Consider the following 14,110-nt stretch of genomic DNA (forward strand, 5'->3'; position numbering starts at 1 on the left):
AGAATTTATTCCATTAAGCCAGTATATATTGTATGTGTGCTACCAAACCAGTGAGCCTTTTCGGGTCCAACTGTCCTGATCTAACATTTCTTTGATATAACCTAAGAGAGAGAATGCAAACACTTTATTCATTGGGTTGCAAACACTTTACTCACTCGGTTGTGCTCAGGCCTAATCAAGTTTAGAGTAGACCTGTTTGAAATCCAAGGGTCTCACTGAAATTTACTAATTGAAATTAATGGGACATATGTTAGTCATGATTAACATGAATCTACTTTAAACGTGACTATGTCTGGACATAGCACAATTAACTCTGTGGCCTTCTATCTTCTATAGATTTAAAAGCCAAAAGCTTATTTGCATTCTTAAGATGCAGTCCTCTTACCTAAGAATAAGATGTACTGAATTCAATGGAACATGCTTTCAAACATGTATTGGTTTGTTCTATTATTTATGGATCTTCTAGAATAATAATAATAATAATAATAATTATTATTATTATTATTATTTATATTCCGCTTAATCACTTGGAATCCAAGCGAAAAAATACATTTGTCCTAACTGTTGGTTAGGAAAATTTAAAATATAGGTTAAGACTCCCTTATCCAAAATGCTTGGGACCAGAGTTGTTTTGGCTTTTCCACCTTTTAGGATTTTGAAATACCTGTATTTGCATATAAATACATAATGAGATATCTTGGAGATGAGACCCAAGTCTAAATGCAACATTTATTTATATAGCCTGAAGATAATTTTTATACAATATTTTAAAATATTTTAAAATAATTTGTGCATGAATCAGAGTTTGTGTATATTAAAAAATGAAGGTGCATCAGAAAATAAAGGTGTCACTATCTCAGCCACCCCTGAAGCAAGTGTTAGTTTTGGGAATATTTCAGATGTATGGGGATTCTAGCAATTCAAAGTAATAACAACAAACAAATAAATGCAGTAATGGACTTTTTACAGATAGATGCAACCCCCCCCCCAAAAAAAAAACAAGGACAGATCTTATTAAATAGGACATGGGATTGATAGTAACAAGGAAGGAGTGGCCAAATACAGTCCTGAGAATGTTTTTCAACTCTCAGCCCACCTCCTGTATTTGTGAGAAAAGCTTTTATTTATTCATTTTTTTACTAAAAGAGTGCATTTTCCCCCATATTTATGGGCCCTCTCAGACTGTTTTAGGTTCTGGGGAGGCATTTATTTATTAAAACCAGAAAATAAACTGGAAATCGGTTTCTGGTTTGCTCCCTGTTTTTTTTTAAAGGTCTCTTCTCATTTACTTCTTGGTATTAAAAAAGTCCTCTCTGGAGGAGGGTGGTCATTCTGAGTTTTTATCCCCCTGCAAGTAAAAGGGGGGTTGCAATGTAGGCATATGGCCCTCCAAGGCCCCATGGGGGCAATGTGACATGGAAGTCCTTCTAGTTACCCAGACCTTAATTAAGTAATCAGGAATATTTTTTCCCAAGACAATACCAAAAAAATACAAATCAATGTTCATCTGTCATCTAAATGCTATGGATGAGATGATAGACATTGATAGGTGATTGACTACAGGAGGTGGTATGGAGAAGGTCCGCCAATTCCTTTCATAGTAAGGATACTTTCAGACCAGGGCATCCACAGTGGGTCTCAGAGAAGAAACTCTCCCACTGATGGAGTCATTCTCACAGAGGTATTCTGCTGTAAAATGTTGTGTTTACTGTCAGGTGGCTCTGTATTAATGTTTGTGTGGGAAGTTAATGTTAGGACAGTTGGACCTTTGCATTTGCGGATTTGGCTTTTGTGGATTTGGGGGCTCGACAGATGGGCAGCTCCATGCCGCCCCTGCTTGCCCTGCATCATTGCCACAGCCACCAAATGGTGCGGCAATGATGTACTCCCTCCCAGGAGCAAAAAGAAGCTGCTTACAGCAGCTTCCTGGAAGGGGTGCGATTGGCATGCACGCATGCGCCGATTGCATCACTTCCTGCCAGCGCCATTTGGGTGCTACATGACGCTCGCACCATCATGGCGCCGCCCGTGTGGAGGGCGGCAAGCCATGATGGTGGCGTCGTCAAAGGGTATCTAAATGCCCAGCTTCTTCTAACTCTAGTTCACTGGGAGGACATCGCGAATTGCCCATCTGTACCGGGCCTTGATTATTTGCATTTTTGATAATTGTTCTTTCTAGGAATCTCTAGGTCCTCCTCCATGATAGGTCATCTTCGGGAAGCTGTTGGCCACTGAGTTGCACTGGAGGAACTAGAGATTCATTGAGAAGTGTTCTTTCAGGCAAATAAAATAAAATAAAATATGTTTTTATTTGTGGTTTTTCCACTTTCACAAGTGTCCCGCACCGCCTAACCCAAGCGAATGTGGAGGACACACTGTAACCATTTTCTTTAAAAAAAAAACAAATAAACAAGCAAACAAGCTATCCTTTTTCATACTTTATGAATTTGAATCTCTAGCCTGAGCTTTCCTAGATATGTGTAAATTATTTTCTTATCTTGCACTGGGGGGAAGAAGTGGGATTTGTAAAAGTAGTACATTCAGTGTTTTTTTCCTCCTACTCTCTAGTTAAGTTAAGGCCCGGATGCTTGCTAAGACTTGAAGAGCTTTGAATTGAGTTATAAGTCAGGCTCACCCAGCTCTTACAAGACACCTTGAACAGACTTTTCCCAATGAGTCTATAAGAACTGTCAGCAGTAGGAAAGATTACTTCAGAACCACAATTGTTGAATTGAACTTTACTTTTTTGATGTTTTGCCTTTTGAATTAAATTGTTGGACAAGATTAATTGCACACAGTGAGAGCTTTAAATGAATAGCTGTGTTAAAGCATTAAATTTCTAAGTATGTCACATGGGGTAAAAGCTGGGAGGTTTAATGAATAAATGTATTTAATGCATACAATGCCTAAGCTAATTTTTTAATTCCTTTACTAACGGTCTTTATTGAAGGGGAAAAAAACACACACACACCACCCTGTACTTTATTCATCCATCAGTGGTGGTTGAAGCAATTGCATATTCCTGCGTCTTGCTAATCTTCTAGTTCCATAGAAGTAAACAATAGATTTCATAAATTAAAAATACGCGCTTCAGAACATGCTTCTAAAGATAAAAAACAAGGCTGTAAACATTTATGACTGGAACAACCTAGATTGTTCAAATACTGCCATGATGTATCATGTATATCAATATGGCACTGATATCAGTTAGAATGCAAACAAGGTTTTAAATGATGTGCCCCTTCATTTCAGCTGGAGAATCCACTTTACGCCATCTGCCTATCAGATGGTTAGGAACCAGGACTGCGTATTAATGCCACATGTTCGATTTTTCCTCCCTCTTGTAATGGTTAGATTCATATTGCTAATAGCTGTGCAGGAGCACTGTCGATGAAATTTGTGTGACGCTGGAGTGATGAGATATTTATAAAGTGGCCTGTCTCACTGAATAATCAGCAGGAAGAATGCCAGACATAAACAGCTTATCAATTTCAGAATATTAATGATAACCACTGCTAGCAACTGTAATAGGCAGACTTTTTTTTAACACTTCTTTTCTTTTACATTTTGGGAAACGGATACCAGAAGCAGAAAAACAAATACTTATAGTTACTCTCTCTGTGTGTGTGTGTATGTGTGTGTGTGATAATTGCTTTTATAGATCGACTGTTTTCATCTAATGTCTTTAATGGCAACCTTGGTCCAAATGGCCTGGGGAACATGAAACAAATAAGCACAATAAACATTTGGAATGAAGACGTAATTACCTCTTGCCCAGTTCACAACTTAACCTTTTGTGTTATGCTGGTGTGTCTCAATTGGTGCAGCACAGAACTACAGCTTCAGCTTTTCCATTGAATGGTTTTGTAATTGATTGGGCTAGTCACAGAAACTAGATTGTTGGGGATCTGCAGCTTCTGTTTCTTGAAGGAGTGTTTTCCAGACACAGCAGTGTTGTAGACCAGTACAATTTAGGATGCCTTGGCAGTTTCTGGATCTTGGATCTGGCTGGCGTTTCTTAGGGCAGAGAGTGCCAGACCTCTGTTTGAGTTGTTTGGGGTATATGTTTATGTACATGGATCAACTCAGTTTGGACAGATTTGGTGGCAAACCAAACATTTGTCCTTGCCAGGAAATGCCCAGGCCTCAAGGACCAAAGGTACTATGCATGATCTCTTGCTGCATGTTTGAAAAACAACAGGCTAACAGGCAAAAAGAAGCATCTTTTTCATTCTCTTCTGGATCAGAGTTGGTGAAGGTCCTTTAAATCACATGAGATGAGGGTACTTTAAAACACCAATGAGTCTACATCAAAGTATGATTGTATCTATTCCAGTAAAATACAAGAAAAACGCAAAAGAACATTTTACTAATAATCATTAGCGGGGGGGGGGGGAACCTTTCACATTCAGTTTCTTCAAGATTCTTTCACTGGCAATGATGCAAGAATATCAGTGCAGATGGAAAGTTGGTGGAAGTTATGATTTCATTAGTTCCATTCTTGTCTCTTTTTAGGTCTGACAGCTGCAGCTGCAGCAGCAGCAGCTGCCACCAATGCAGCTATTGCAGAAGCAATGAAGGTGAAAAAAATTAAATTAGAAGCTATGTCGAACTATCATGCCAGTAATAATCAGCACGGAGCAGAATCTGAGAATGGAGATCTGAATTCTAGTGTGGGTAAGTTTCCAACTAGAGAATTCTTACACTTAAAAAAAATCCTATCAAGTAGCAGTACCTGTTTTTGACCTTTGATAGGTGCACGTGTTGAACTGTCTTTTAGTTTTCATGTTCCATTCAGCCAGATTTTACATTACTTGCACTATCACACTTTTGCTGCTACTGTAAGAAATATTCATTTAGCAGGTGATTTTGTGCAATATCAACTTAGTTTTATGTGGGTTTTTCAGGCTATGTTGGCCATGTTCTAGAAGAGTTGCTTCCTGACATTTCTCTGAAGATGCCAGCCCCAGATGCTGGCAAAACATCAGGAATAAACTCTTCTAGAACATGGCCACATTATCTGAGACGGGTTATAGACCACCGCTTTGAGGCGGTCTCCCGCCGGCGCCATTTGCTCCTTGAGGGAGCTGCAGCAGCCACACCGCGCGGCTCCCGCGCGGAGCAAAAAAGAAGCTCCATTTTGGAGCTTCTTTTTGTGGCGCCTCTATGACGTCGCGAGGTGCCTGGGGCGGACTCGCGACGTCATAGACGCTGCGTGACGTCTGGACGCACAGCATCCGATACGTAAAGATGGCGGCGCCCGTATGAACAGGGCACCGCCATCTTGTACGTATTCTATACGTACTAGGGGTAGGGGGTGCAGAAGCACCGCCCCTTCCTAACCCTAGTACGTATAGAATACGTACTAAATGGCGGTGTGTAACCCACCAGTAAAACCCACAAAAAACTATGGATGCCGACCATGAAAGCCTCCAATATCAACTTAATTTGGGTTTTTTTCTTAGGTTCAACTACATAAGCTTGTGAGTAGAAGACAAAACATTTAATGTTTGCATGTCCAATACTGAAAGAACAATAAAACAAATTTTGGAAACACTGTATATTATACTTACGTAGATACCTTTCTAAATGATACCTGTTATCCCCTGCTTCTACATTAGATATTTGGAGACATTATCAGTACTTTTTCCCCCATGGGATGCAAGGCTAACATGATGTGTTTATGCATGTCGCCAGTTTGTTTTGCAAAATTATACTTAAAATGACACTAGCTTTTAAGGTCATTCCATTGTAAAGGCTCCCTTCTGTTCTCCGAGATAAATGTAGCGAGTGAACTAAAAGCTGAGTTTTAGTACTGTACTGTTAACTATTGTACATGGCAGAGGTCGCATAGACATAAAACAGACATGACAATCTAATATATTCCTCTTTTTTTATTCTGCACATTTTTGAGGTTATTCTTAAGGTTGACAACTTGACAACTTTTTTGTTCTGAATCTTCCTGTACATATTTATTATTTAACTCATAGCCAAGAACAAAAGAAACAAATGTGCACATGTCAGCAGATTCTGAGGACAGTTTTCTCTTCCCATTTCTGTTAATGTTTCAGCAATTGTGGTGCAGGGGGTGAGGAATTACAGTTATATTTAGAGAAGCTGTTTCAGGAATCGTAAAGGTAGCTATGCCCATAGCAGGTAATGATCATCAGTGAAAGCAATCTCAAAGGAGGAAGGCAAGAGCTGCACCACAGCAATAGTATTTCTGGCTGAATCACAGGAGCAACAAGAAGCACAGCTCCAAATGCCATTTCAAAGGGAATAAAAAGTAGCAGAAAGTGGCATCCAAATATTGTCTGATTTTATGAAATTGGGAAAGAAATATCGTGAACAATGTCTTCTGTTTTTATTTTGCATTATGGTAAAAGTAAAATGGTTGACTACAAAGTGGCTTGTTTAGTAAGTCCTTCTTGCTTTTTGAGTCCTGCCAGAAATACTACAGTAGTAAGGTTGACATGGCTTGCTAGCAGTGATTAGCAATAGCTTATTCAATTTTAAGCTCTTGTACACTTTCTTTCATATTTCAAAAAATTGTAACACTAAAAGAAATAATATACCTGCATAGAGAAACTTCCTATGCTGAACATCACCTCCCTAAGCATGCCTTAAGACAATGATCCCTAAACTATGCCCTTTAAAAGATTTTGGACTTCAGTTTCCACAAGCCTCAGCCATATTGGCCAATAGTCTGGGATTCTGGGAGCTAAAGTCCAAAATCTCTTAAAGGGCAGTTTGGGGACCACTACCTTAAGATATTCTCCCCATGTTCCTCTTTAGATATTGTTTCTTTTTCCTCTCTCTATTTACACTTTTTACCATAGGCGATGCTCTTTTTTCTTAATCTACTTTTTCACAGCAACTCAAGGTTGATGGCCTTGAAGGTGCCATTTTGTAAGTGTGCCTCATGTAGAGACAAACTGCTGCCCTTTTGACGGCTTTTCACTGTTCCTAGGCCTGGTAAAGACGAGCACAAAGTGCCGTCTTGTGGGCAGAGTCATGGCGGATGCTCGACGCCGTGACTCTACCCCCTCACACCATGACACTATGCACCGTTCTAGATGGTGCGTGGCATCATGGCACTACCTTGGTGCTGCATCTAGATGATGCAGCACCAAAAGGGCATCACAAAGCCACAATGCCATGGCTGTGATGCCCTTTAGAGGGTGCAAAAAGGAGCTGCATTTTGTAGCTCCTTTTTCCGCCCTATGGAGGCTGGATCAGGGCTGCTATATGCAGTAGCTTTAGCCCCGATCCAGCCAGTAAAGGGGCGGCTGTCCTTTAGTCTGTTTGGACGTCAGTCATAAAAGTGAATCATGTATCTTCTGCCATACCTTTCACCCTCAGGCTCACAGAAGCCTGCAGCCTAGGTTGAAGGAAAACTCAAAGGACAGCACCATTTTGGCTATGGGCACTGCAATAACATTTTCTAGGGGAAAGAACTACAGGAGGAGGAGGAGGAAGCAGAGACGGTGGCAAGCAAGCTTTGTCCTTACTTTGTTTCTTCTTCAATGTCCAGATATAAGAAGTGAAATGTAAACACTCACCAATCAACTCCGACATGTCTCCTTCCCTGTCATTCCCTTTGTTTCCAGAGTTTTGAAGTTTTATGTACCGCCATTGCTGTGGTTGAATCCATCTCCGAGGGATAAATGTGGAGAAAAAATTACCTGAACCACAGCTTCCCAGCTTCTGCCATTGCCTTAGATGCATTTTTGATCTGGTGAGGCATTGTTCCTCTCTCAGTACATACAGAAGAGTGTCAGTCTTCTGTTCCCTGGTATGATTATAGCTTCTGGGAGGAATCATTGGTCTCCACATTTTTTTGTACATATTTCACACTACTCCACTCCTGTAAATCTCATGGGAAATGTTACAGGACAGCTACCCCTCATAGGTATGGTTTTGAGACCTGTGGAGATCTTACATGATTGAGCCCCAGGCTCAATACCCAAAGTACAAGTAACCCCGACTCCTCATGTGGCTATGAAAAGCTTGCCAATTAGTATCGTTGTCTCAAAGCTGATATATCTACTCAGCCACAGATGCCCACCTAGTTTATTTCAACTTTGGTCCTGATTTTCCTGCTATGATTTCGGCTGCTTTGATTGAGAGAATATCTTATTGTTGCATACACAATTAAATATACCAGCATTCCATGTGACATAATTGACCTGTGCCGTTCCTAAAAGAAGTGCACTGAACATACTTTTGTGTGTTCAGCCTTTTCTTCACTTGACATATCACTTTATTGTCAATAGCTTAGTTATACAGAACACATACCACCTTGTTTGGGGTTTCTGAGAAAACAAAAGAGAAAGTTCTTAATATAAGAAACATGATATTAGAAGCTTCTATGGAAACAATATGGTAGATGTTGTTGGATACAGAATTCAGATATTCTTTTGTGCATGTATGCCATTGAGTATAGTCCTCCTCCACAACCCTGTGAATAAAAACTAATAATAGAACAAAATCAATCAATATTTGACAATGAGACTAACTACCTATTGTCATAGTAAACAATAGGGGCTATAGGAGAACCATTATTCTTTATGGTGACAATGACACCTGTGCTTACTGTATGGTAAATTCAACTGTGTGAAGAGAATCAAGAGCAAATTCTAGAGCAAGCTGTTTTAACTTGCCTCATTTTACTGTTCTCTTTGCATTATACACCCTGGGGCTTAACAGTAAGTCGGAGGAAAGGTATATGGTTCAATCATGTGGATATTTAAGTTAAAGTGAGGTGATGTAAGATTGAGGCCATTTTGTCTAAAGGCATCCTTCCAAGTGTGAAAACTCTCTTGATGGTAACATCAAGATGAGTAAAACAAACAAACAAACAAACAAACAAAAAACCCAACAAATATGGTTTCTCATTTTTGTATGCAAGAACAAGACAACCAACAATTTACTCCCTTGATGTAAACCAAACTCATGAATTCCAAACATCCTCAGACTATCATCGGGGATGCTTTGATTGTGATTTCCTGCATGGCAGGGGGTTGGACTGGATGGCCCTTGTGGTCTCTTCCAACTCTATGATTCTATGATTCTATGATTCTATGATTCTATCTAGATATCTTAATTACAATTTGAGCTTAACTGTCATGTTAGTATTTAATTTATCCAAACTGATTATTGGAACCATGTAACTAGCATATGAATGTCAGCTACCACAGTTTGAAAATATTCACCCCCCCCCCAAAAAAAAACCAACCTTGATTTTGCCATGTTGAATAAGAGATATCATTTTACTAGACCATTATGTATAGTGGGACTTGAGCATCCATAGATTTTGGCATCCATGGTGTGGTGGGGTCCTGGAAGCAAACACCACCGGTTACAGAGGGCCTACAGTATTAATAAAATATATATTGTTCCTTTTTGCCTAAAAATAGCTCTCAAAATGGTTATATTTGTATATGGTTTTGTTTTCTACCATGAATCAAGAAAAGGAAACACAAGTACTCTGCCACTTATAACCATCTCTCATTCACCCTAGCCCTTCTACTTTCATTCCAGACTTCTGTCTCTTCTCTTTCTCTCTAGAAGATTTATATAGGCATGCACTGCATAAAAAGACAATAAACAATTCCTGCCATTTTAAAAATAAATAAATAAACATTTTTATGCCATCTTTAACCATTTCAAAAGAGCAGACCATATCTGTCTGCTAACCACAGTGGCACTGCCACCGTTGTTCTTGTGTGTAGGATATTTTCCTAAGGGCCACTAGATGAAAAAATTGAAGAAAATGATCGGGGGGAAAAAGAGAGAGAAAGCAAACTTGTGAGTTTGGCAGAAGGGATTTTGGGGCAGGAGTAATGTGATGAACAATTCCAATATCCTTTTACTACACCCTTGTATATAATGGGACTTGAGCATTCATGTATTTTGGTATCTACGGTAGTCCTGGAAGCAAACCCCAGTGGGATACCAATGGTTCCACTGTATTTTTAGAAGGCCCCAGGATTCAGTAGAAGCTTGGTTCAGGCTTCTTAGTAAGGAGATAGTGATCACAGGCACTTCTTTTTAAGGAAAGATTGCTTGCACTACTACTACTGCTACTACTGTTCTTTCCTTGCAGTCTGCAAACAAACAGTTGCTGATCAAAAATAGAGACAGAAGCTGCCAGTCCGCTCTCTGGAGCTGCATCGGGGGAGCATAGGTGACAGGAAGGGTACAGATGGTTCAGATTTCTCTCTAAATTTTCTAAGGTTTAGAAGGATATGAAAAAAGGCTAGTTCTCTCCCCCTGCCTGTGTATTTGAGTCTAAATTAGGGTGGGGGGAATTTCTCCCATGACCTGTATGCAGCTGTTTGTGAGACCTTGTGGCTCACTATCACTGCAGGTATGGGCATATATTAGACATTGATGAAACAGCAACAGTCAATTGCCCTCTGCCTACCAAAGAGGGTCAAAAATGATCTAAGTTGAGTGTTGGTCTATGATCTGGGGACCAGGGTTCGAATCCTCGCTCAGCCATGATAACCCACTAGGTGACCTTGGGCAAGCCACATGCTCTCAGACCTCAACTTTGCCTTAAGGTTGCCAGAAGTTGGAAACAATCTGAAGGCACATGAAAGCAACGACTGTTTTTAGCCAAAAGACCAAGGTTTCACCTAAGTTCAGCTCTTCCTCATGGTGTTCTCAAATTATTCTCCCTTCTTTACATTGATCTTGTATATCTGTACTTGGTGCATGCACATATTTTGTCCCATCGAGGAACTATATATCTATTGAGGGAAGGGAGGGAGAGTACAGTTCTAGTTGTCTAAAAACAGCATCAACAAAAATGTGTTCTAAATGCTGAAAATTACATTAACAACAAATATTTTATCATGTCCTTATTTTTATATAGCCCTAATCTTGCAAAAGCCTACCTTCTAGTAAATAAGAAATCCACATGGAGAACTGAATGCAGCATTAGTAAAACGTATGGCTGTAATACTTCTACTCTTCTTTCCACAATCAGTTGGATTCTTTTCGTTTTAATATTTACTTGCTAAGATGAGATGCTAGTCTGCATGGTGATAAACAGTCTTGTACTGGCATCTGAAGGTGACCTGTCAGTTCATATGGACAAATCTCCTGCTTACTGAAATGTACAAAATAAATCATTAAAGCAGGCAGGTGCTCATTCCCAGTTTTAAATCACCATAGATTTATGATTTGAATTAATGCTTCATTTGGTCATAGAAATAGAGGCTGAGACAAATGATATGCAGTGGTTGGAGCTTCCATACTGTAGCCATCCTAATATTGATTACTGAGATGTCTTTGCAATCTCTTGTTTATATCAAGCACTGTCTTGTGACAGGTTGGCTGATACCAGCTATACTGCAGATAAGAAGGAAAAATGTCCTGGATTCTTTTTAGTGGCAACTTCTCACATAGCACAGAGCAGAGATAAATTATTTTGGCTGGGTTGTTTAAAGTAAAAGCTACATACCCTAGCCTTCAAAATGGTACTATTCATAGCAGTGTGATATTAAAACTGATTGTTTTTCAAAGAGCAAGGTCACATTTAAATTAGCTCAAAAGTATTTTATTTCTGCACTTACATTTTTAATGGAAAAACATGACAATTGTACTGCTCAGTTTAAAACAAACTATCCAGGATGAGAGTGATACAGAAACACATTATTCAGTTCATATTTCCCTTAGCTTGATCTTTCAAGAGTGGTCCCTGATTAAATAGGCATAAAATATCTTGCATGGACTCTGGCCTTGATTGTGTTACATCTGTTTTTGTGTTTGGTTAATATATTTGTTGATTGTTTTTGACATCTGTTGTAAAATCACAAACAAATCTGTTGTGAAATTCAAATAAAATAATAGATATACAAAATTTAAAACTTTGTGTAAAGATTTGTAGCTGGTCCACCAGATTTGTATCTGGGTCCACAATTGCTGCTGGCCTATCAAAGAAAGGAAGCCACATTCCTGAGGAGCTGTCCTGCAGCTTCCAAGCAAAGTGGCTTCCAGCCAAGCCAGGCTCCAGGCTACTGTAGGCTTTAGATACCCTCTCTCCTTTTTCTCCCTGCTTATTGCACCAAATGGATGCCTCACTTATTGCCCTGGCCTCTCACTTACCACCTCATCATTGGCAATGCTGTGAGTGGGTTCACTAGGAAGCCTCAAGCATTATTATTATTATTAATTGGTTTTGACCTTTAAAGCCCTCCATGGTTTGGGTTTGGGTTATCTACAGGATCACCTTTTCCCATACAACCCACCCCGAACACTGAGGTCATCTGCAGAGCAGTTGCTTCAGCCTGCAAGAACCCGACTGGCAGCTGTTACCCAGAGGACCTTCTTATTGGCCGCCCCAAGATTGTGGAATGACCACCCGGAAAAGATCTGACATCTAAACCAGCTGTCAGAATATAAGACACATTTGAAGACCCATCGCTTCTGGCAGGCCTATCCAGACAGTTTTTAATCATGAATTTTAAATATGAATTTTATATTTTATTATTATTCTACGTATTGTAAAATAAATATTGCATAGATCTCTTAATATGTGTTTTTATGTAGCTTAATATGTGTATTTTATGTAATGATTGTTGTAACACGCCTTGAACTGTGAGGAAAGGTGAATAAGAAATAAAATTATTATTATTATTAGCCCTTGCACAGTGTGCTTATCTGCTGCTGATTTACAGCTCCAAAACCTCCAAAACATTCAATGGAACCCAAACCCACTCTTGATGTCCATGCAAATGCTAAAGCAGTTCAAGCCAGCCCTGCCAATTGTCTGTAGAATTGCTGACAACTCTGATGTCCTGTTACGTCAGGCTCAGAATCTGAGACCTAGAGAAGCGCACAATGATGTAACCAAGCACAATGCACTAAACACCAGACACAGCATTTCAGAGCATGCACATCAAATAATAAACACCAACTCTAGCAAATGTGATAATATTTCCCTACTTAAAAATTAAGTTGTCTAAGTTCTGCCCTGAACAGGGAGAAAACACACTTTTCTTAGCTTTGTTTTTAACCCCTTTGCAAGCTCTACTTTTAAGAACACAGAGGAGTGTTCCAACCAAGTTTTCTAGGCTCACATTTGAACAATAGTCTATAGTACAGTGGGCCCTTGATAGCCATTGGAGTTTGGTTCCACGACGATGGATACCAAAATCCGTGGATGCTCAAGTCCCATTATAAAGCAATGGCATAGTAAAATGGTGTCCCTTATGTAAAATGACAAAATCAAGGTTTGCTTTTGGGAATTTTTCAGGCCGTGGATGGTTGAATCCATGGATGCAAAATCTGTGGATGTGGAGGGCCAGCCGTAATCAGTCCAAAACAGACTGCAGCAGCAGGGAACTAGAACACACACAGATTAGATTAGATTAAAGATTGACCAACAGAGAGAAAGATATGTAAAATCCTAGGTGAAGCTTTTGCTCTGAGATTCTTCTCTTTTACCCTGAACATGAGAGGCCTGGTCTTGAAACTAGAGAATCTTACTTTTCCCTTAAAGATTTTTTTGGGAGGAAGGGCAGGGGGCTGTATTGCTCCTGGCCTACCTATTGTTATCTATGTCCACCTGCAGTCTGGCCTTCTTGTCATCTGTTTACTTCCTGTTGGTGGACAACCATTTGCCTTTTGCCACTCCAGCTACTTCCTCCAGATCTATCTGGCTGTTTTAAGCATTTCCTTCTCTCTTCCCTTTCCACCTCCTCCACTGTGGCCTACATCCATCTGAGAATGTAGAAATCTTTCCAAAAGATTAATTTTGACAACTCATTCAACTAGATGTTAAGGGGGATGTGTATTCCCTGATATTAACCTGTTTTCTCACCAGCAACAGGCTTTCCTCAATGATATAAGCCACAGTGATTGAACTTGCCAAGTAAATCTGCGTGTTGTTTACCTCTCTGTGTCCAATCAAAAACCAAAATATACTAAATAAAAGATATGTAAGTGAGGAAAAGCATGAGTTATGACAAAGATGAGGGAGTAACTCTTCTAAAAATGTGCCAAACCTATCATTTAGTTTGACCCTCAGGCATCTGTGGGAGGTTGCACTCAATCATTACCATCGTTTTCCTCTTTTCAATTCTGAGCAATCTGAAAA

The 14,110-nt window shown here is 39.6% G+C and overlaps 1 protein-coding gene across 1 annotated transcript in view; it reads left to right on the forward strand.

The window, feature by feature from the left end:
• Window positions 1-14,110, forward strand: part of DACH1 (dachshund family transcription factor 1) — a 425,175-nt gene that overhangs the window by 203,888 nt on the left and 207,177 nt on the right. The window contains 1 exon segment of the mRNA XM_042460363.1: window positions 4,516-4,677. Coding sequence (XP_042316297.1) covers window positions 4,516-4,677 — 162 coding nt within the window.

Source organism: Sceloporus undulatus, chromosome 3 (assembly GCF_019175285.1).
Source record: "Sceloporus undulatus isolate JIND9_A2432 ecotype Alabama chromosome 3, SceUnd_v1.1, whole genome shotgun sequence".
Taxonomy (NCBI): domain Eukaryota; kingdom Metazoa; phylum Chordata; class Lepidosauria; order Squamata; family Phrynosomatidae; genus Sceloporus; species Sceloporus undulatus.